Source organism: Hippocampus bargibanti, linkage group LG05, assembly GCF_051943395.1.
Source record: "Hippocampus bargibanti isolate YZ-2025 linkage group LG05, ASM5194339v1, whole genome shotgun sequence".
Lineage (NCBI taxonomy): Eukaryota > Metazoa > Chordata > Actinopteri > Syngnathiformes > Syngnathidae > Hippocampus > Hippocampus bargibanti.
Genome location: NC_142738.1, coordinates 30,915,812 through 30,938,020, shown reverse-complemented (window position 1 = coordinate 30,938,020; position 22,209 = coordinate 30,915,812). Strand labels below are relative to the sequence as shown.

General features: G+C 43.7%; 1 protein-coding gene across 1 annotated transcript; it reads left to right on the top strand.

The window, feature by feature from the left end:
• The first annotated feature begins 914 nt into the window (after positions 1-914).
• coq9 (coenzyme Q9 homolog (S. cerevisiae)) lies at positions 915-21,401 on the top strand. Its single transcript, XM_088995712.1, has 9 exons — positions 915-1,006; positions 2,895-3,087; positions 7,169-7,304; positions 13,729-13,871; positions 14,012-14,096; positions 14,179-14,283; positions 18,635-18,790; positions 21,082-21,135; positions 21,278-21,401. The coding sequence occupies exons 1-9, from the start codon at positions 949-951 to the stop codon at positions 21,311-21,313; spliced, it is 966 nt and encodes a 321-aa protein (XP_088851838.1). The 5' UTR covers positions 915-948; the 3' UTR covers positions 21,314-21,401.
• The last annotated feature ends 808 nt before the right edge of the window (positions 21,402-22,209 follow it).

Genomic DNA, 22,209 nt, shown 5'->3' with positions numbered 1-22,209 from the left:
CAAGCAAACAACATAAACAGGATTCACAGAACACGACTGGTAAATTGTAACTTTTATTCTCACTCTTGAAACTATACTTCATCTGTCTGTGTAAGTTCTCAGTCATACAGGAGTGTTCCATCGATGAATCCTTCATCTGGTTTGGAAATATCGCTAGAATTTATATGGTGTAATGTAAACATTTTTTCAACAATGTATGTTGTACAAAAGCGCCTTTTTCTTGGAAAACGTGAGAAAATACAATATATTCGATTCATTGTGTTTTTTTGATCGCACATTTTCACATATACCCATATATCATCGCAGCGAGAGTGGCTGCCTTTGCAGCAGCTCCTGTATTTTGCTTTTCTACTTTTTACTTAAGTTTCTGGGATGAACATCCATATATTCCGTTTTCGTTCATTAGTTCAAACATTATCTTTCTACAATTAGTAATTGTTTGAAGCAGTACAATTATTTATTCGCGTGTTGATTCCAGTGTTTTTATGTAAATATATTTTGAATGTATAAAAATTGTGTCCACATTCTATGGTGTGTACTGTAGCAGTCGAGGAAGGAGCACAAAACTCCTGACTGTCGACACGTCTTAACTCCAACTGCTAACAAGTGTATCTGACGAAAACATGGGAACTTGCTTTGAAAGGCGCTTATCAATGAAATGTATTATTATTATTATTATTATTATTATTATTATTATTATTATTATTATTGTAACCTTAATATAAACACGCCCCTTGCTGGGTTAAATGCATGGTCTCCGTGCCCTCCAAAGTATCTTTTTTTCGTTTTCTTAATTTTTGTGTTGTTCGACCACCTCGGCGTTATAAATGCAAAAGGGATTTCGCTATTATCGCAATTGTTTTAAATTAAATAAATATTGTATTAATCCGTACTTTCGATTACTGTGTCGCACAAAAGTGACGCGCATTGTTGGTCCGAAAACCAGAAATGGCGGCGTTGCTGAGAGTGTTGCGTTCAGGAAGGGCATTTCAGGGTCTCTGCAGCGGTAACTATCCTATCATCACTTTTTGCACGATTAAAACAAAATCATTAAGAAACAATTAATGTGCGTTATTTTGGTACGGCATCGAAAGTTTTTGCGAGCCAACTCGACCGATTCACCGTTTTAGATGATCGTAAAGGACATAGTTAGCGTTCGTAAACATTGTGGCGCACCTATGTTTACGTACCCTGTCAGAATTTGTAAGGTGTCCCATTCTCTGACAAAAAGCCCCACAGTGTGTTCAGATATAACATTCATTTTGTATTGTTATGGCATTCAAATTAATCTGTAAAGCATTCCATAATATGTACAACTGTCGATTAACCACACACAAACAAGGAACAAGACACACATTTCATGCATTTTTGTCGAGGGAAAGTTGTTTTGTTGGTACCCAACTTCTTTCGAACAAAGTTTACACTTCACCTTTTGAATACGAGCAAGTGGAAGAAATACATTAAAATATGGGATACACTGTGTTGTCACAGTAGTTTACATTATGCAGTATATTTGCATTGGTTATTATTAGTGGATAACGGTCGTCATGGTGAAATGTGCACGTCTGCTACAGGCTAATTGTTGAAAGCAAACATGAAGCTGTAGCATCCATTGACGAAAGAGATTGTTTCACATCTCCTGTCCCACGTAAATCTGCCGCTACAGTTCCTCATACGCATCTGTGCTGACGCTCCTTCTCATCGTGGGCTCCTCAAACCATGCATCCATCCAAGCACAGACTGTACAACAGCACCAACCTTTCCACTGAAGAAAGCGGAGTTGTGAAAATGCTGTGAAATTACAGGCGCAAAAAAGCACAATCGCCCCAGACAGTCAAATGGCACCGACATTTCTGCCATATCAAAAACAGTTCTGGCACATTCGTGCTGCGTAAAAGGTGTAACCGCTCAGCAGAGTCTCCTACTTGCTGAATGTCATGGCCAAAAATGCTGATAAACAACAAAAAAAGTTACAGAAGAAAACATAAATAAATAACACAAAAACAACAAAACAAGCAAGGCTCATAGCACTTGCTCACAGCTGCCTACTCGGGCGCCATCTTGGACTTCTTTGAGTTGGCGGTGACGTCAGAAGCCTGTCTCCTGAGGCTTTGGACGTAGCAACTGCACGTTCTGAGGCATCGGGCGTGGCCAAAAGCGTAACACACGCCTCGAACCGCGCTTCACTCGGCACACGCCTCGAAGCCTCGGCATAGTCGTGCACATCACTACTGTTCTCCCTGTCAAATATGGCACTCAAAATGGCGATCATGTGTCGGACGTTTCGCCTCTTATCCAAGAAGCTTCGTCAGCAAACTAAAGTTTTACTGGTAGTTTCGGCCCTATATATATATCCCTACTGTCCAGACGTGGCGGTGCCGGACTCTGCTATGATTGGTCCCTGCTCTCAGGTTGGGGGGAGCAGAGGACTACTCCCTGCGGCTCCACTGATTGCCTCTATTGACCTGACTGACGACTGTCCTGATTGCCCTATTTGCCCTACTATCACCTCATCAGCATAACTAAGCCTATGTTGCCTAAGCAGTCTCTTGTACGAATCACCCCACCATTACCACCTCACCCCACCATAGTTCTCGATGAAAGAGGAGAGGATCAAAGCGTCCTTTTCAGCAGTGGATCAGAGACGTCTTGGCTTGTCGTTGATGCGACTTTGGGCTTGTCCCCTCGGGCTGTAAAAGTTTTTCTAAACAAATGACGTATAGTCTGGCAGCCGGCGGTAAGAAAAGTCTGAAAATGTCAACATCCCAACAGCCTGATGTACTCCAGGTTATTGTGGCGTACATTTTGCCAAATATTACATCACGAATCAGGTCATTGTCAGGTCTCCTCAAAATAAATGCCTTGTAGTCAATTAACAGTGTTGTTTCTTGCAGTGGTGGCGGCACCAACGTCAAGCCTTAAGCATGCAAGTTTCGAAAGAGGCTTCCGCTGCGCTCATCTAAGGCTTCAGGATGAATCCACAACAATGAAATACACTCACTCCGCTGGTCAAGATCCAGTGACATCTTCAAAAGGAGACTCAGCAGCTAACCCATTAGCAGATGAGTCCAACATGGGCAGACATAGGTCAGTGCTGCAACATCTGAAAATGTATGGGATTCATGAAAAATACGTTGTAGGATGTCTTTGGAGTTAAAGGACAACCGACGCCACCGGACAAGTTGTGTCCATAATTTGTAAAATGGTTTGAAATGACTTCTACTGAGCGTATTTGACAAAGATTCCACTGCATATAGCTATATTTTATGTTTTAAGACTCACGCTGAATATTCAGGAAGTCTTGTTTTCGAGGTGATGACGATGCCTGACGTGACGTCACGTCTGGAACGCCCCTGACCGAGAAAATGACACACAATGCATTTTGGGTACTTTGTTTGGTCTGAAAACTTCGTGTTGATGGCGAAATTAGAAGGGAAATACAAATAACACGATGGTGAATCGTTGTGTGTTGCACCAAGACTATTATTTGATACTAGTTGACACACATTCACAGCAGACATATCAGCCCATTTCCAACAGAGGTTGGGCGCCATTTTGTGCATTTTCGGGGAGTTACATTGGAGTCCAGACGCCTCAAAATGATACAGGAAGGACTTCTTTAATCGATTGCCAACATTTATGCTTTCCTCTTCAGAACTATTTGAATCATATTCAGGATGAGTAACAAGAAAGCATCTTCTCCAAATCTGAAGCCATTGTTTTGATTCGAGAACAAGGCAAGACGTCCTGGCGTGATGTCACGAACAAGGGGGCGGGACCTTCTGAAACTCGACATTTCCGGGGTCATTTTGAAGTAGTTTTGGGACACTTTAAAGGACAACCGACGTCACTTTTTTGTTTTCTAACTGACATCAGAAAAACGTTTTATAGCATTTAAAATACCCAAAACATGCAGTATGATATTTTTATTAAAATGCAAAGCACCACTAAAAATGACTTAACGTGTCTAAAATCTGCAAAAAATGCGAATTGGGCATTTTCAGAAAGTCCAGCCCCCAGTTTGTGACGGGGGTGGGACCCGTTTCCACATGCTGATAAATTTCTTCCATGGAGCTTGGTCGCCCTCTTCCGGCGGCTTTTTGGTGCAACACGAGGTTTTCAGACCAAACAAATACAGCGTTACCTGCCACGGGAATTCTCACACGTCATAGCCGTGACGACGTACATTCCCCCTACGGCAAATGGCGGCGCTGCCTCCGATGCCCTCATATCTGTTGTAAACAAGCTGCAAACCCAGTCCCCCAACGCCTTGTTTATCATCTCAGGGGACTTCAATCACATTTCCCTGAAATTCTCCCTCCCAACATTCACACAGTATGTAACTTGTGCCACCAGAGACAATAACATATTGGACCTATTTTATTCAAACGCCAAGGATGCATACAAACCCTCCCCCCTCCCCCCTCTCGGAAGAGCAGACCACAATATGGTTTATCTCCAGCCTGTGTACAAACCCCTTGTCCAGAGGCAACCAGCTGTGACCCGCACGATCAAAAGATGGTCCACAGAAGCTGAAGAAGCTCTGCGGGACTGTTTTGATTCAACCAGGTGGGAGCTCTTTACTGAGATTCATGGGGAAGACATTGACTCACTCACCAACACCATCACAGACTACATTAACTTTTGTGAACAAAACACCGTACCCACCAGGACTGTGCGGTGTTTTGCCAACAACAAACCATGGATTAATCCCGACATAAAAGTCCTCCTGAAGGAGAAGAAAAGGGCTTTTGTGTCGGGCAACAGAGAGGAACTGAAGGCCGTGCAGATACAACTGAGGAGGAAGATCAGAGAGGGGAAGAAGGCCTACAGGATGAAAATGGAGGAGCAGCTGCAAGCCAGCAATGTCGCTGGTGTCTGGAAGGGCCTGAAAAACATCTCAGGCCACAAAAGCCCAGTGACATTGAACGAAAAAGACAAGGACTGGGCAGATGAACTCAACCGCTTTTTCAATCGGTTTGACAAGACGCCAGCCGCCCCCGGCCCACCGTCAACTTCACCTGTAGCTGCACCTGCACCAACTCTCACTGTGGCCTTACCCTCCCTGCCCCCTCTCACGACCAGCTCTCCACAACCAACATCTGCCCTCCCAACCGTTGCCACACCCTCAGCCGCCACTCTGCCTCCTGGTTCCTGCCTGTCTGTCACAACTGCGCAGGTGAGGAACCAACTGAGGAGGATGCAGGTGAGGAAGGCAGCAGGTCCGGATGACATCAGTTCCCGACTCCTCAAGACCTGCTCCGACCAGCTGTGTGACATTGTCCAGCACTTGTTCAACCTGAGCCTGAAGCTGGGCAGAGTTCCACAGCTGTGGAAAACGTCATGCCTGGTCCCAGTGCCCAAGATTGCCAACCCCAAAGAGCTCAACAGCTACAGACCGGTGGCGCTGACGTCTCACCTGATGAAGACGCTGGAGAGACTCGTCCTCGCCCACCTGCGACCGCTGGCAAGCTCATCGCTGGACCCGCTGCAGTTTGCCTACCAGCCCAGCATCGGTGTGGAGGATGCCATCATCTACCTCCTCCATACGGCGTTGCTGCACCTGGAGAATGCTGGGAGCACGGTGAGGATCACATTCTTCGATTTCTCCAGTGCCTTCAACACCATCCAGCCAAGTCTACTGGGGGACAAACTGCAGCATGCCGGAGTCGACCATCACCTCACATCCTGGATTACAGACTACCTCACAAACAGGCCACAGTACGTGAGGGTAAAGAACTGTGAGTCGGACAGGCTTCTCTGCAGCACCGGAGCGCCGCAGGGAACAGTCCTGGCTCCATTCCTCTTCACCCTCTACACCTCGGACTTCAACTACAACACCCCAACCTGCCACCTTCAGAAGTTCTCTGACGACTCAGCTATTGTCGGCCTCATTACAGAGGGAGACGATAGGGAGTACAGGGGACTGACAAAGGACTTTGTGGACTGGTGCCAGCAGAATCACCTCCAGATCAACACCGGCAAAACCAAGGAGCTGGTGGTGGATTTCTGCAGGAAACAATCGTCACCTGCACCATTGAACATCCAGGGTTCGGACATTGAGAGGGTGACCTCCTACAAGTACCTGGGTGTTACTCTAAACAATAAACTGGACTGGACAACAAACACGGATGCCCTAATCAAAAAGGGACAGAGTCGCCTCTTCCTCCTCAGGAAACTGAGGTCTTTTGGAGTTCAGGGGTCACTCCTAAAGACTTTCTATGACTCTGTGGTGGCATCAGCCATCCACTATGGCATTGTCTGCTGGTCAGGCAGCATCACCACCCGGGACAGAAAAAGACTGGAGCGCTTTGTCAAGCGGGCCAGTTCTGTCGTGGGCTGCTCGCTGGACTCTCTAGAGGAGGTGGGCAACAGACGGACGCTAGCTAAACTAAAAGCTATGACGGACAGCCCCTCCCACGCCCTCCTGCCCATCCTGACAGCTTTGGGTAGCTCCTTTAGCCAGAGACTATTACACCCGCGCTGCAAGAAGGAGAGGTACCGCCGCTCGTTCCTACCGACTGCTGTCAGGCTTCACAATTCCCAATGATCACATGTGAAAAAAAAAAACAAAAAAAAACTGGACACTTGTAAATATGGGTTGTTGCAATATATCTAAATGCATTTCTTGATTCTGCACTATGTACAGTCTTGTTTATAGAACGGTTTTTGCACATCTACATTTGCACAGTATACAGTTGACATTTTTATTTTGTTATGCTTAGAATATCTTGTTTTCTATCCTTTCACTCCCACCCCAACCCCATCCCTCTTCAATTGCTGCTGTGGACTGCAAATTTCCCCATTGCGGGACGAATAAAGGTATTCTGATGTGATGGAAGGACTTCTACAATGTGTCTTTTTTCGCTCAGGGGCGTTCCTTCAGTGACGTCACATACAGACTCGTCACCAACTCAAAAACAAGACTTCCGGAATATTCAGCGCGAGTCTTAAAACGTAAACTATAGCTATATGTGGTGGAATCTTTGTAAAATACACTCAGTAGAAGTCATTTGAAGCCATTTTACAAATTATGGACACAACTTGTCCGGAGGCGTCGGTTGTCCTTTAAGTTTAAATGATTTTGAAATTATTAATGTGATTGAGTTTACATATGTTTTTGCTCGGTCTCTGAGTTAAATTCAATGCTTCCTTGTTTGTATGCAAGTTACCAGGATCAGGGTGGTGAGCAAGATGAGGAGTATGAAACACAGGAGCAGGTTCAAGCTAAAATCCTAAATGCTGCTCTGGAATTTGTCCCACAGCATGGCTGGACCTTGGAGGCCATTGCAGCTGGGGCTGAGGTGAGATGCAATGAACTGACAAATGCAGATGTGTTTTAACTTTGAACAATTTGAATTTAACTCCTGAAAATGCAGTCATGATTTAGGATATAATTAGGCTGGGTGTTTTCACTGTTCTGTTGCAGTCACTAAAATTAAGAGTGGACAGTGAGCCGATGGAACATGTCTGAGTCACTGGAAGTGAAGAAGTGAATTAATATGAATTTCTCTAAAAGTCTTAGTCAAACTATAAAAGTGAAGGTGGTGATAGATGAGACAAGGATGATTATCATCACCTCTCAATATGACTACTTCTCTGTGTATTTTGCAATGAACATTTTTAATCATCTGTGATGATAAGTGAAAATCAGATTCCAGTTAACTTTTTCTGAGCTAAAAGGAAGTGACATAAAGTGAACTTTTTAGATTACAAAAATGGAACATTTGACTAGATATGTCCTCTTAACCGTCAAAAGGCACATAATTGCCATGTGAAAAAAGAAGAGCATTTTATGAGAAAGTATTTTTATAAAAGAGTATAGAGGAGTATATATTTTTTATATTTTCAGAGGCTTCCTTACCTCCATTCTATGTATTATTATTTTTACAATACATTTTACAGGTTAGAATGTCTCTTTTTAAATATGCAAGCTCTATATCGTGACAGGCATAAAAATCAGATATTCTTACTTTGCATAGTAAAATGTAAAATCAGCCTGTGCAGTCCATTTTTTTAGTCCTCATATATGTTTTTCTTATTGTAATTTGTTGGCGACCCATGATATTTTACGAATGTGGCTCAACAAAGCAACACTCTCCAAAATAAAATCCCCAGTTATGAAATAAATCTTAGATGCTGAATGATAGACTGACCTGCAATTTCGAACAAGCTGTAATCTCTTTCAAAGCTCCAGAGATCTTGCATTGCGGAGTGATGGGTTAAAAAATGATCGTTCCCCCTGGTTCATGGCTATTCACTGTTAGAAGTGGGATGGTAAAATCAGCAGGAACCAAGGTGTTGAACAGAATAAGTTATTATTTCATCTTGCTAGCCGTTAGCCTCCGGCCGCGTTACCTGCCACGGGAATTCTCACACGTCATAGCCGTGACGACGTACATTCCCCCTACGGCAAATGGCGGCGCTGCCTCCGATGCCCTCATATCTGTTGTAAACAAGCTGCAAACCCAGTCCCCCAACGCCTTGTTTATCATCTCAGGGGACTTCAATCACATTTCCCTGAAATTCTCCCTCCCAACATTCACACAGTATGTAACTTGTGCCACCAGAGACAATAACATATTGGACCTATTTTATTCAAACGCCAAGGATGCATACAAACCCTCCCCCCTCCCCCCTCTCGGAAGAGCAGACCACAATATGGTTTATCTCCAGCCTGTGTACAAACCCCTTGTCCAGAGGCAACCAGCTGTGACCCGCACGATCAAAAGATGGTCCACAGAAGCTGAAGAAGCTCTGCGGGACTGTTTTGATTCAACCAGGTGGGAGCTCTTTACTGAGATTCATGGGGAAGACATTGACTCACTCACCAACACCATCACAGACTACATTAACTTTTGTGAACAAAACACCGTACCCACCAGGACTGTGCGGTGTTTTGCCAACAACAAACCATGGATTAATCCCGACATAAAAGTCCTCCTGAAGGAGAAGAAAAGGGCTTTTGTGTCGGGCAACAGAGAGGAACTGAAGGCCGTGCAGATACAACTGAGGAGGAAGATCAGAGAGGGGAAGAAGGCCTACAGGATGAAAATGGAGGAGCAGCTGCAAGCCAGCAATGTCGCTGGTGTCTGGAAGGGCCTGAAAAACATCTCAGGCCACAAAAGCCCAGTGACATTGAACGAAAAAGACAAGGACTGGGCAGATGAACTCAACCGCTTTTTCAATCGGTTTGACAAGACGCCAGCCGCCCCCGGCCCACCGTCAACTTCACCTGTAGCTGCACCTGCACCAACTCTCACTGTGGCCTTACCCTCCCTGCCCCCTCTCACGACCAGCTCTCCACAACCAACATCTGCCCTCCCAACCGTTGCCACACCCTCAGCCGCCACTCTGCCTCCTGGTTCCTGCCTGTCTGTCACAACTGCGCAGGTGAGGAACCAACTGAGGAGGATGCAGGTGAGGAAGGCAGCAGGTCCGGATGACATCAGTTCCCGACTCCTCAAGACCTGCTCCGACCAGCTGTGTGACATTGTCCAGCACTTGTTCAACCTGAGCCTGAAGCTGGGCAGAGTTCCACAGCTGTGGAAAACGTCATGCCTGGTCCCAGTGCCCAAGATTGCCAACCCCAAAGAGCTCAACAGCTACAGACCGGTGGCGCTGACGTCTCACCTGATGAAGACGCTGGAGAGACTCGTCCTCGCCCACCTGCGACCGCTGGCAAGCTCATCGCTGGACCCGCTGCAGTTTGCCTACCAGCCCAGCATCGGTGTGGAGGATGCCATCATCTACCTCCTCCATACGGCGTTGCTGCACCTGGAGAATGCTGGGAGCACGGTGAGGATCACATTCTTCGATTTCTCCAGTGCCTTCAACACCATCCAGCCAAGTCTACTGGGGGACAAACTGCAGCATGCCGGAGTCGACCATCACCTCACATCCTGGATTACAGACTACCTCACAAACAGGCCACAGTACGTGAGGGTAAAGAACTGTGAGTCGGACAGGCTTCTCTGCAGCACCGGAGCGCCGCAGGGAACAGTCCTGGCTCCATTCCTCTTCACCCTCTACACCTCGGACTTCAACTACAACACCCCAACCTGCCACCTTCAGAAGTTCTCTGACGACTCAGCTATTGTCGGCCTCATTACAGAGGGAGACGATAGGGAGTACAGGGGACTGACAAAGGACTTTGTGGACTGGTGCCAGCAGAATCACCTCCAGATCAACACCGGCAAAACCAAGGAGCTGGTGGTGGATTTCTGCAGGAAACAATCGTCACCTGCACCATTGAACATCCAGGGTTCGGACATTGAGAGGGTGACCTCCTACAAGTACCTGGGTGTTACTCTAAACAATAAACTGGACTGGACAACAAACACGGATGCCCTAATCAAAAAGGGACAGAGTCGCCTCTTCCTCCTCAGGAAACTGAGGTCTTTTGGAGTTCAGGGGTCACTCCTAAAGACTTTCTATGACTCTGTGGTGGCATCAGCCATCCACTATGGCATTGTCTGCTGGTCAGGCAGCATCACCACCCGGGACAGAAAAAGACTGGAGCGCTTTGTCAAGCGGGCCAGTTCTGTCGTGGGCTGCTCGCTGGACTCTCTAGAGGAGGTGGGCAACAGACGGACGCTAGCTAAACTAAAAGCTATGACGGACAGCCCCTCCCACGCACGAAATACATTGATGTGATGGAAGGACTGCTACAATGTGTCTTTTTTCGGTCAGGGGCGTTCCTTCAGTGACGTCACATACAGACTCGTCACCAACTCAAAAACAAGACTTCCGGAATATTCAGCGCGAGTCTTAAAACGTAAAATATAGCTATATGCGGTGGAATCTTTGTCAAATACGCTCAGTAGAAGTCATTTGAAGCCATTTTACAAATTATGGACACGACGTCGGTTGTCCTTTAAGTTTAAATGATTTTGAAATTGTTAATGTGATTGAGTTTACATATGTTTTTGCTCGGTCTCTGAGTTAAATTCAATGCTTCCTTGTTTGTATGCAAGTTACCAGGATCAGGGTGGTGAGCAAGATGAGGAGTATGAAACACAGGAGCAGGTTCAAGCTAAAATCCTAAATGCTGCTCTGGAATTTGTCCCACAGCATGGCTGGACCTTGGAGGCCATTGCAGCTGGGGCTGAGGTGAGATGCAATGAACTGACAAATGCAGATGTGTTTTAACTTTGAACAATTTGAATTTAACTCCTGAAAATGCAGTCATGATTTAGGATATAATTAGGCTGGGTGTTTTCACTGTTCTGTTGCAGTCACTAAAATTAAGAGTGGACAGTGAGCCGATGGAACATGTCTGAGTCACTGGAAGTGAAGAAGTGAATTAATATGAATTTCTCTAAAAGTCTTAGTCAAACTATAAAAGTGAAGGTGGTGATAGATGAGACAAGGATGATTATCATCACCTCTCAATATGACTACTTCTCTGTGTATTTTGCAATGAACATTTTTAATCATCTGTGATGATAAGTGAAAATCAGATTCCAGTTAACTTTTTCTGAGCTAAAAGGAAGTGACATAAAGTGAACTTTTTAGGTTACAAAAATGGAACATTTGACTAGATATGTCCTCTAAACCGTCAAAAGGCACATAATTGCCATGTGAAAAAAGAAGAGCATTTTATGAGAAAGTATTTTTATAAAAGAGTATAGAGGAGTATATATTTTTTATATTTTCAGAGGCTTCCTTACCTCCATTCTATGTATTATTATTTTTACAATACATTTTACAGGTTAGAATGTTTCTTTTTAAATATGCAAGCTCTGTATCGTGACAGGCATAAAAATCAGATATTCTTACTTTGCATAGTAAAATGTAAAATCAGCCTGTGCAGTCCATTTTTTTAGTCCTCATATATGTTTTTCTTATTGTAATTTGTTGGCGACCCATGATATTTTACGAATGTGGCTCAACAAAGCAACACTCTCCAAAATAAAATCCCCAGTTATGAAATAAATCTTAGATGCTGAATGATAGACTGACCTGCAATTTCGAGCAAGCTGTAATCTCTTTCAAAGCTCCAGAGATCTTGCATTGCTGAGTGATGGGTTAAAAAATGATCGTTCCCCCTGGTTCATGGCTATTCACTGTTAGAAGTGGGATGGTAAAATCAGCAGGAACCAAGGTGTTGAACAGAATAAGTTATTATTTCATCTTGTAGACAGCAGGGACATTGTGAGGTCGGTTGAGGAGAGGAAGAGAGAGAGATGGACGTGTTGGGTGAGCTTTTATAAAAGACGGACATGATGTGACGTATAAGATGTGACGTCATGTAAAGGCGGGCAGGATATGACGTGTCAGGAAGTCCAAGAAAAACAAAATGATTTAAAAAAGATGTTTAAAGATGTTCGTATAGCGAATTGCCCCAACAGCGAGACACAGACCCAGTCTGCTGGTCTCGTTGTTGGCACTCGGGTATCAGGTGCTACTTGCCAAATTCTTTAATCAACCGGCGGAGACATTGAATATTACCACAGCCTGCAGTGCATAAACTAGCAATGGAATTTAAAAAAACAAAGCTTTTAGCGCAATACATTGACTCGCATTAACGCTACTTGGATGTTAGCACAATCAATGTGAAATCAACTTTTAATGCTGCACAACGACCTTTCACCACGCATACGAACTAGTAGCTGAACCCTGGATACTTGAAGGACAATCAACACCATTTTTTTTTTTTTTGTTTCCTAACTGACATCAGAAAAACGTTTTATAGCATCAAAAATACCCAAAACATGCAGTATGATATTTTTATTCAAATGCAAAACACCAATAAAAATTAGTTAAAGTGTCCCAAAACTACTTCAAAATGACCTCGGAGATGGTGAGTTTCAGAAGGTCCCGTCCCTTTGTTCGTGACGTCACGCCAGGATGTCTTGCCTTGCTCTAGAATCAAAACAATGGCTTCAGATTCGGAGAAGATGCTTCATTGTTACTAAGCCAGTCAAATAGTTCTAAAGAGGAAAGCATAAATGTTTGCAATCGATTAAACAAGTTCTTCCGGGTCATTTAGAGGCATCAGGACTGATTTGTAGCGGCCCAGAAAATGCAGAAGATAGCGCCCAAGCTCAGTTGGAATTGGGCTGATTTGTCTGCTGTGTATTTGTGTCAGCAAATATGAAATATAGTAAAGTCTCGTTATATCGATATCGGATATATCGATAGTCCCGGTTATATCGATACCATTTCTATGCACGCACGGAGAAAATTACATGCAAACAGGGTCGGATATATTGATAGTCCCGGTTATATCGATATTTTTTCGGACTCCCTTGAATATCGATATAACGAGACTTTACTGTAGTTGTCTTGGTGCAACACACAACAATTCACCATCGCGTTATTTATGTGTTTTCCTTCTAATTTCGCTATCAACACGGATTAACACGAAGTTTTCAGACCAAACAAAGTACCCAAAATGTATTGTGTGTCGCTTTCTCGGTCAGTGACAATACCTACCGTGACTTCACGGTAGGTATCGTCAACAATTCGAAAACAAGACTTCCTGAATATTCAGTGCGAGTCTTAAAACTTAACATTTAGCTACATGCGGTGGAATCTTTGTAAAATACGCTCAGTCGAAGTCATTTGAAGTGATTTTACAAATGATGGACACAACTTTTCCGGAGGCGTCGGTTGTCCTTTAAGTGGCTGCTCATTTTGCTTTGTGTGTGGCAAGCTAATAATGATTTGACAACAATCAGAATTGAACTCGACCGCTTATGAATGTGTTTGTGTTGTTACTAGTTATTAGGTTTTTCATCTGCTTCCACTGGTATGTTCGACAATGGAGCTGGAGACCTGGTCCTACATTTTACCGCTCAGTGTAATTCACAACTGCGAGAGGCACTAGCTGAACAACAAAAGCAGGTCCACTTGGGCCAAGCAGAGTAGGTGCATGCAATTGCGCACCACACACTCACACACACACACACACGCACACGCACACACACCTGTAATACTTTCCAAATGTAAATGTAACAAAATACTGAAGGATTAATGTTCCAGAAAAATGATGACTCTCCTGCAGACGAAAGAAAACTGCTGAATTTCTGAGGGATTCTGTGGAGACTCGGCTGAGGATGCACATCCCCTACATAGAAACATGGCCACAGGTAAAGTGTGCATCGCGACATGCCACTGGTCAATATGCTCATCATCGTAATTTTTGAATTGACTTCACTGCTCTGTCCTTAGGCAATGAGCATTCTGCTCCTGCCTTACAACATCCCGAAAAGTCTGGAACACCTCGCCACCCTGGTGAATGACATCTGGTACTATGCTGGAGACAGATCCACAGATGTAAGTGGGTCTGATTTTATACATCCTTTTTTATTGTAAGGACCCCTGCACATAAATTGTGGGTACTGCTATGAACAGATTCAGGAATGCATCTGGGCTGCGCCATTTATATATTTTTACAGCCTCCGGCGCAACTTCGGAACTCCACTGTGACAGCACCGGCGCACGTCTATTACGATTGACGCATATTGCTGCATGCTCTGCGCCACATATGACATACTTTTGTTAAAATAGCTCAAGAAACAAATTTAGTTCAAGTGCAATTGAAAACTGTTGGTTTTCCTTCAGAGATAATCGAAATATTCCTTTACCCATGGTGCATTGCAGTATTTAGAACGACATCATCATAAATGGTTGCAATATGGAGCCAGAGAACAGGAGTAAAATTCGAAAATACATTCAAAACAAGCAGCAAACAAACATATTTTTGTTTTTTTTTAAGAAACAACAGAGGGTAGTGACAATTCCTTTAAGCAAACTGCTGTTAATGATTCAAACTTAGTGACTAATGGGAGTGATTTCAGAGCTGCAGCAGCACGTTGGAAATCTTAAAAGCTAAGCAATTAGTTAAAGTAGACACTGGTAAGAAATATTGTGCTAAGTCTGTTCTCTGTCCTCTCTGCAATGCCATAGAATATCAAAATAGCCAGGGATTGATTGTGTAGTAACTAAAGAAAATAGAAAAGGTTTGTTTATTTTAAGTATGAATAAATTATTTGACTTGAATTAAAATTGTTTATATATTAGAAAATTCGATTTTCGTCAAATAATGACTTTTGTATTCGCAATTTTGAAATACAGTAAAGTCTCGTTATATCGATATCGGTTATATTGATAGTATTGCATATTACAATACTATTTTCATTTCGGCAAATTTCTAGTCTTTTATGTATAATTAGTTCCGTTATTACGATAATCTGGTTACTACGGTGCCCTTTACATCTCCCTCCAGCCATTTTGCTCTGCTCATATCAATACAAAAGCAGTTTAAGCTGAATCGATATTTGCTTCAGGGTTTCTCTCCAGTACTTCCATTAGCAATATCTGTATCGGTCGCACCGTTGGTCACGTGACCAGCTTTCGTGTCTTGCACAGTGTAGCAGAGCTGCAATAGCATCTGAAACATACTGTAGTATTCTTATAGACCTTCTGAAACAGACCATTTCCGGATTCATTTTGAAGTCATTTTTATTGGTGTTTTTCATTTAACTAAAAATATCAGCCTGCCTGATTTGGGTATTTTAGATGCTATAAAACGTTTTTTCTGATGTCAGTGGGAAACGAAAACAAAAAATGGTGCCGTTTGTCCTTTAAATGTCGTATGCACAAACCTCATAGCACAGTAAGAACACTACAACCCAATTTATTAACTGTCTTTCAAATGTGAAAAATATCCCTGATCAGTTAATAAATTTGTCTCAAGGAATATGGCGTTTATATACTATTTCGCAGATACTTGGAGGAGGAAATGGAAATAGATTAAAATAACATATGCACTGTGATTTATCAAGATTGCGTCTGTTTTTAATAAGTTTCCATCGAAGGGGCAAAGTTAAAGAAATCAACATTTATTGAAAAATGGAATCACTTAAAACATTCAAAACATATTATTACACAACGAAATATTCAAGCTCAATAATACCCAGTATACTGTTGTTCAACACCATTTTCAACCATGGGGAAACGTAAGAATTGTGGCCTCGGAACGAAGTACAAGGCAATAGTGGCTGTCGAGGAGAATCCAACAAGGAGCAAATCCTCCATCCCGAAAAACTTTGACGTGCCGCAGAATACTTTATCAACGTAAGTAATGTAAACGTTGCTGTTTTTGTTTTCCATACATGTATTTAATTGTGTTGTATTCAGATATCTTTATCGCTTGCAATAATCACTGTTTTTCATACAGTATGTACATGCTGGTGTTTGTGGTTTCTGTCGTGTGTGTATAGAACAATGTCGAGTGCTACTCAGTCACGATTGCAAGAGTGCGTTATGAAAATAAGAAATGACGTTTTTATTTAATGCATAAGTTTGTTTTTCACTTCACTACAGTACAAAAGCATGCTAGATATGCAATCCATGAACTCAAGGAGAAAATTACATGCCATATCAAAGATCCCCCATTTACTGCCCCCTTTTAATGCAGTTCGACGCAGGATCGGATATATCGATAGTCCGGTTATATCGATATTTTTTCAGACTCTTGAGAATATCGATATAATGAGACTTTATTGTATGCTCCAATGAATGTATTTTGGTTTATTTCAATGAGTTTTGTATACTTTGGCAATCTACCTATATCGGGCCATCAAATTTAGAATCAGTTGGCCGCCTTGTGTCTAAAAAGGGTCTTCCCAGATGCATCCCTGCAGATTTTGGCGCTCTCTATCAGTATGTAACTGTTCCATTGCACAGTGGCATAGCCACAAATGCTCCGTTGGCCTATTCGTGTGAACCGGTGACTCAAATAGGGGTGTCCATAAATTCATACGCGGATCGTTTAACTGAGCCCTTCAGGGAGTTCTGTTGGTGGTGCTTCAGTAGTATGGTATACTGAATCCCCGAAAACATACGTTAGGTCACTGTACCACCGATGTCAGAGTTTGGTCCACATTGCTATCAGGAAGTGGGATATTTAGTTAGGGTTGAACTCTACGAAGTCTGCCCTTTGTCTCCAATTCCATTCATAGTCTTCATGGACAGAATTTCTAGGCGAAGCCAAGATATTGATGTGGTTTAGTTTGATGGCCTTAGTATTTCATCTCTGCTTTTTGGAGACGGGGTGCCCAAACGTTTTGGACCGAAGATCGACTTTCCAATCAACCAAGTTCCTGCAACGACCTGCCCCTTTACTGCCCACTGTCGCACATACACATTGACGGTATGATGAGCAACAGACTGACATGGCAGGATGTGAAACATTTTTGCAGCCTTTTACCTGTCACAACTTATTTATATTGTTTTAAAGTACTTCCCTGCGTCATCTAGATTCAAAACTCTGGATAAGAATAATAATGAGGATAAAAGATACCATGCAGCAGCTTTGATCACAAGTTCGAATGGCAGACTGAGCAGGAACAACTTCCAGTGAAGCAGGTCAAGCGCCACCATCGGTGAAAATTTTACCTGCTTTACTTCATATTTTAATTTAAAACAGATTCTTTACTTACAGACAGTGTATTGTAGGTGTTTCAAATACCTGACATGTTTCGGCGTCTACTTCCGCCTTCCTGTTTACTTTCTGTTTTAAATTACATATCAAGTAGACAGGATGAACTTAATACAACGATGCTTTATTTCATTCATCTTTTTTTTACATTTTGTGAAAATGAGGCTTATATGATGAATAGTGTGCAGTGTACATTAACACAAAATAAATAACATGCAGAAAGACTCCTCTACACCCCTCAAGATCAACTTGGGACCGGTTCGCGATCTACCGGTCGATCGTGATCGACGTATTGGGTATCGCTGTCTTACAGGACAACCAACACTATTTTTTTGTTTCCTAACTGACATCAGAAAAACGTTTTATATCATCTAAAATACCCAAAACACACAGGTTGATATTTTTTGTCAAATTCAGAACCAATAAAAATGACTTAGTGTGCTAAAACTGCAACAAATTGAGCTGCGAATTGGGCATTCTCAGAAAGTCCCGCCCCCAGTTCGTGACGTCACGCCAAGACGTCTTGCCTTGTTCGAGAATCAAAACAATGGCTTCAGATTCGGAGAAGATGCTTTCTTGTTACTCATCCAGTTATGAATATGATTCAAATAGTTCTGAAGAGGAAAGCATAAATGTTTGCAATCGACTGAAGAAGTTCTTCCGGGTCATTGTAAGGCATCAGGACTGATGTGTAGTGTCCCAGAAAATGCAGAAGATGTTTCCGTTGGAAATGGGCTAATTTGTTTGCTTGGAATTTGTGTCAACTAGAATCAAATCGTAGTATTGGTGCAACACTCAACGATTCACCATTGCATTATTTATGCGTTTTCCTTCTAATTTCGCCATCAACACGAAGTTTTTAGACCAAACAAAGTACCGCAAAATGCATTGTGTGTCGCTTGCTGGGCCAGGGGCGTTTCCTGGGGCGTGACGTGACATCAGGAATCATCACCAACTCAAAAACAAGACTTCCTGAATATTCAGTCTTAAAACGTAAAATATAGCTATATGCGGTGGAATCTTTGTCAAATACGCTCAGGAGAAGTCATTTGAAGTGATTTTACAAATTATGGACACAACTTGTCCGGAGGCGTTGGTTGTCCTTTAAATAGTTTAACAACAGTTGCGTATGTTTTGAGACATTGTGAAAAATTCAGTTGTGTCCCATTTCCATCTTTTTAGATGAATTGGTACAGTAAAAGAGCAGCACTGACTGGCATCTACAACACCACTGAGCTTGTGATGCTTCAGGATTCCTCCCCAGACTTCCAGGACACTTGGAACTTCCTTGATAACCGTATTCAAGATATCATCAGCATGGCATCTTCGGCCAAACAGGTATACCGTGTTATAGTGGGGTCTTCATCAGGTTCAAAACCATTGAATTTCTGAATTTGTAAATATTGGCTTGGAGAAAAAAAGTGTTGAACAAATCATGAATGCTGATTTCTGGCTGTCAAATTTACTTACCTCTGTCTCTGTTGCTTGCTTGGGGATCCAGACATTCAATTTCGCTCCGACGAGTCGGCTGCTCTCTGCCTCGTTCTGAACGTGACAGATCTAAACAAGAAGGACCATCTTGAGTCTTTATTCTACCAAATGCATCGCGAACATGTTGCAGAGTTCAGTAGCGTTGTCGGGCTGTAGCGGTGGCAGCCGTAGAATTTAAAAAAAAAGTGTGGCGGTCATGGTCGTAAGTACTGCTTCGGCAACATAGCCTTAGTTATGCTGATGAAGTGATACTAGGGAAAATTTAGCAATCAGGCCAGTGTACGAACGATCCAAATTGAACTTCACCCCACCATTACGTAATGGTGGGGTGAGGTTCAATTTGGATCGTTCGTACAATAGAGTGCTTAGGCAACATAGCCTTAGGTATGCTGATGAGGTGGTACCAGGGAAAATTGGGCAATCAGGCCAGTCGTGAGTCAGGACAATAGAAGCAATCAGTGGAGCCGCAGGGATTAGTCCTCTGCTCCCCCCCAACCTGACAGCCGGGACCAATCTTAGCAGAGTGCGGCACCGCCACGGCTGGACAGTAGGGCTATATATAGGGCCGAGAGCACCCCCGTTGAGTCCTCTTGTAATGACAAGGCAGCCTCTCATCCTGTGAAAAAGAGAACTGGGCGGCAGAATTACATGCGGCAGGAACAATGTTTTTTGCACAATACGTTTGTGAATGTTAACGCAACCGCCCAATTCCTTTTATTTCCATTTATTTACCTATTCGGCGAACAAATCAATTTGCCGATCCTAGAATGCGGCTGTTAATTTACCCCCCGCCCCCCTCTTTCGGGCAGAGAAGGAAGGAGGGAGTACTGGGCTGCCCGCTCTCTCTGGGCAGCCCACCCCTCCCTTTGTTTTAGCGAAGCTCACACCCAAGGCACCCAGCTCTCAACGTATACGCTCACACAACGTGCGGACATACACAGAAATACACAAAAGGGAAGACAAAAGGCACAAGACACGGACACACGGCTCCTCCAAATGCCCCCCGCCCTCAGACGACCCCTCTCTGTCCCCACGGGCTGCCCTTGGAAACCCTGTGGCACTGCATCGCTAGCAATGCTGACAATGCGCTAGTATTGGTGAATGCATTAATGTTACGGTAATCCACGATCTATTGCAGCTGCAATTAAACAAAAAAAAACACATAATCGTCCGGCTCCAAATTAATAAATCAATTTTTCGCCAGCCCTCGCACCCGAAATTCCAGGAGTTCATCCCTTTTGAAGAATCCCCTTCTGGAATTTCCCCGGTCATACAGTGCGGCTGCCGGGGGCGCGGCAGCAGACTTGTCTCGACCCGAAATGGCGTCAATCAGTCACGTGGGAAAACTTTGCACATCGGCTCGATGGACCGCCTTGACGCGATCGGAATTCGTATTACTAGCTGAATATACGCAGATTAACCGTAAATAGAATTACTTTTGGCCGAAAGAATTCCACAATACATTCACTCAACATAGCCGCATGCTAGCGGTGCCACTCACCCGTGAAACAATCCTGAGCGACGGACACCAGAAGGGAGGGACGGCCCACTCTTTCCGAACACTCTCGAAAGAAAAAGAGAGCTTCGTTCACTGGAAGCAACACATGGCCCACTCCTTCCCCCCCTCTCGAAGCCATCAGCTAGGCCGAGTCTTTCTTGGCACCAATAATAATGGGTTTATTTTGATCGTTCGTCCCTGAATCATTGCTTCTATGGGTGTTGATGGCAGAGGATGGTTAAATCATCAGGAAGCCAGGTGTTGAGCAGAAAGTTGGTTTAATCTTGAAGAGAGCGGCGACATCGCGGTGTCGGCTCAGGAGGAAGTATGGAGAGAGAGCGCGATAGATGGAATGGGAGAGCATTTATATGGCGCACAGGGTGACGTGATAGGATGTGATGTAATGTAGATGTGACATCATGTAAGTGAAGGCAGGATATGACGTATCAGTAAGTCCAAAACGTAAACAAAGATTAGAAAGTGATGTTTAGAGATGTTTGTATAGCGAATTACCCCAACACCCTGGTCTGCCAATGCAGAGACAGAACAGACATTCTTTCAGTCAGCCACGACACTGCATAGATGAAAAACACATTTCATTCACATATTATTTGTAACTGGTATGTTATTGGTTCTTCAGGTGCAGTTAACAGGCACAGCAGTGGTACAAGGATTCATGGGGGCTGCAGTGACCGTAAGTCTTCTTGGCTGCTTACCATTTGTATATAACACACACGCACACCAGTAGTTAGTTTTCAAATCAATTTTGAGAGGATTTTCCTCAAAATATAATTGTAATGACATAAATTCTCTTCTTATTGTGCTTGGGCCCGCAGCTGAAGAATCTCACCGGGATAAACCAAAGACGATGATGCAAAACAGCTTGACTCAACAAATCCCACCCTTCCTCATTTAAAAGGAAAAGGAAATTATATATTCAAATATATTTATTCGATATGGCTTGTGGACTCTGTATTTCTTGGTCATTTGCAAGGCAAGAACGTTTGTCTTATTTTGTTCGACTCACCAATACTAACTTTTTGTGTACTGACCATTGACTTACTTTTATGAATGTGAACAGTGAGACAACTATGGTACATTTTCTCTCTCTCTCTCGTGGCAGTCCATCGGAGTCGAAGATGACATAGCTACATTCTCATGTGGGTTATTGGACAGTGGTTATCGTTGCTGGCGACGATGCCACTGTAGGTGACTACGAAGCCCGATTCTGGAGCCAGAAATCCTGCCACATTCAGGACATGAGGCCCGCATCAGGCTGCTGGGGCGGTACTGGAGCAGCACAAAGGTGTCTGCTGGTGCCGTACCATCCTCCTCTGGGTGCATTTGTCTTCAAGGTGTGTCACCCCTTCGTGGCATAAGGAACGCTAGAGTGGCCTGTTAGCTGCAGCAGACTCCAGATCGCTGGGCTTTGTATCGCAGCTTTGGGCCACCAGGCTTCCTATTCGAGTTGTCTTTCTATAAGAGTTGTCCATAAAGCACGTGTTGAGGCAAGCGGCAGCCAGGCATCCGGATGGATGACATGTCCAACCCACTGGAGTATCCTCTTTGCTAGTATAGCCTCGATACTGGTGGAGGCAGTGCATTGAAGGATGTCCTGCCAGGTGATGCCAAAGATGTGTTGGAGGCACCTGATGTGGAATGCATCAAGGCGTCTCACATGGCGCCGATAGATGGTCCAGGCTTCTGCGCAATATAGCAGTATGGGCACACAAACTGCCTGGTAGACTGCGACTTTTGTTGCTGTTCT

Excerpts from the sequence above, each read along its gene's own strand:
- coq9 (XM_088995712.1), top strand. The coding sequence starts at position 949 with ATGGCGGCGTTGCTGAGAGTGTTGCGTTCAGGAAGGGCATTTCAGGGT. Across the intron at positions 13,872-14,011 it reads GTCCACTTGGGCCAAGCAGA|ACGAAAGAAAACTGCTGAAT; the intron begins GTAGGTGCATGC and ends ACTCTCCTGCAG. Across the intron at positions 14,097-14,178 it reads ACATAGAAACATGGCCACAG|GCAATGAGCATTCTGCTCCT; the intron begins GTAAAGTGTGCA and ends CTCTGTCCTTAG.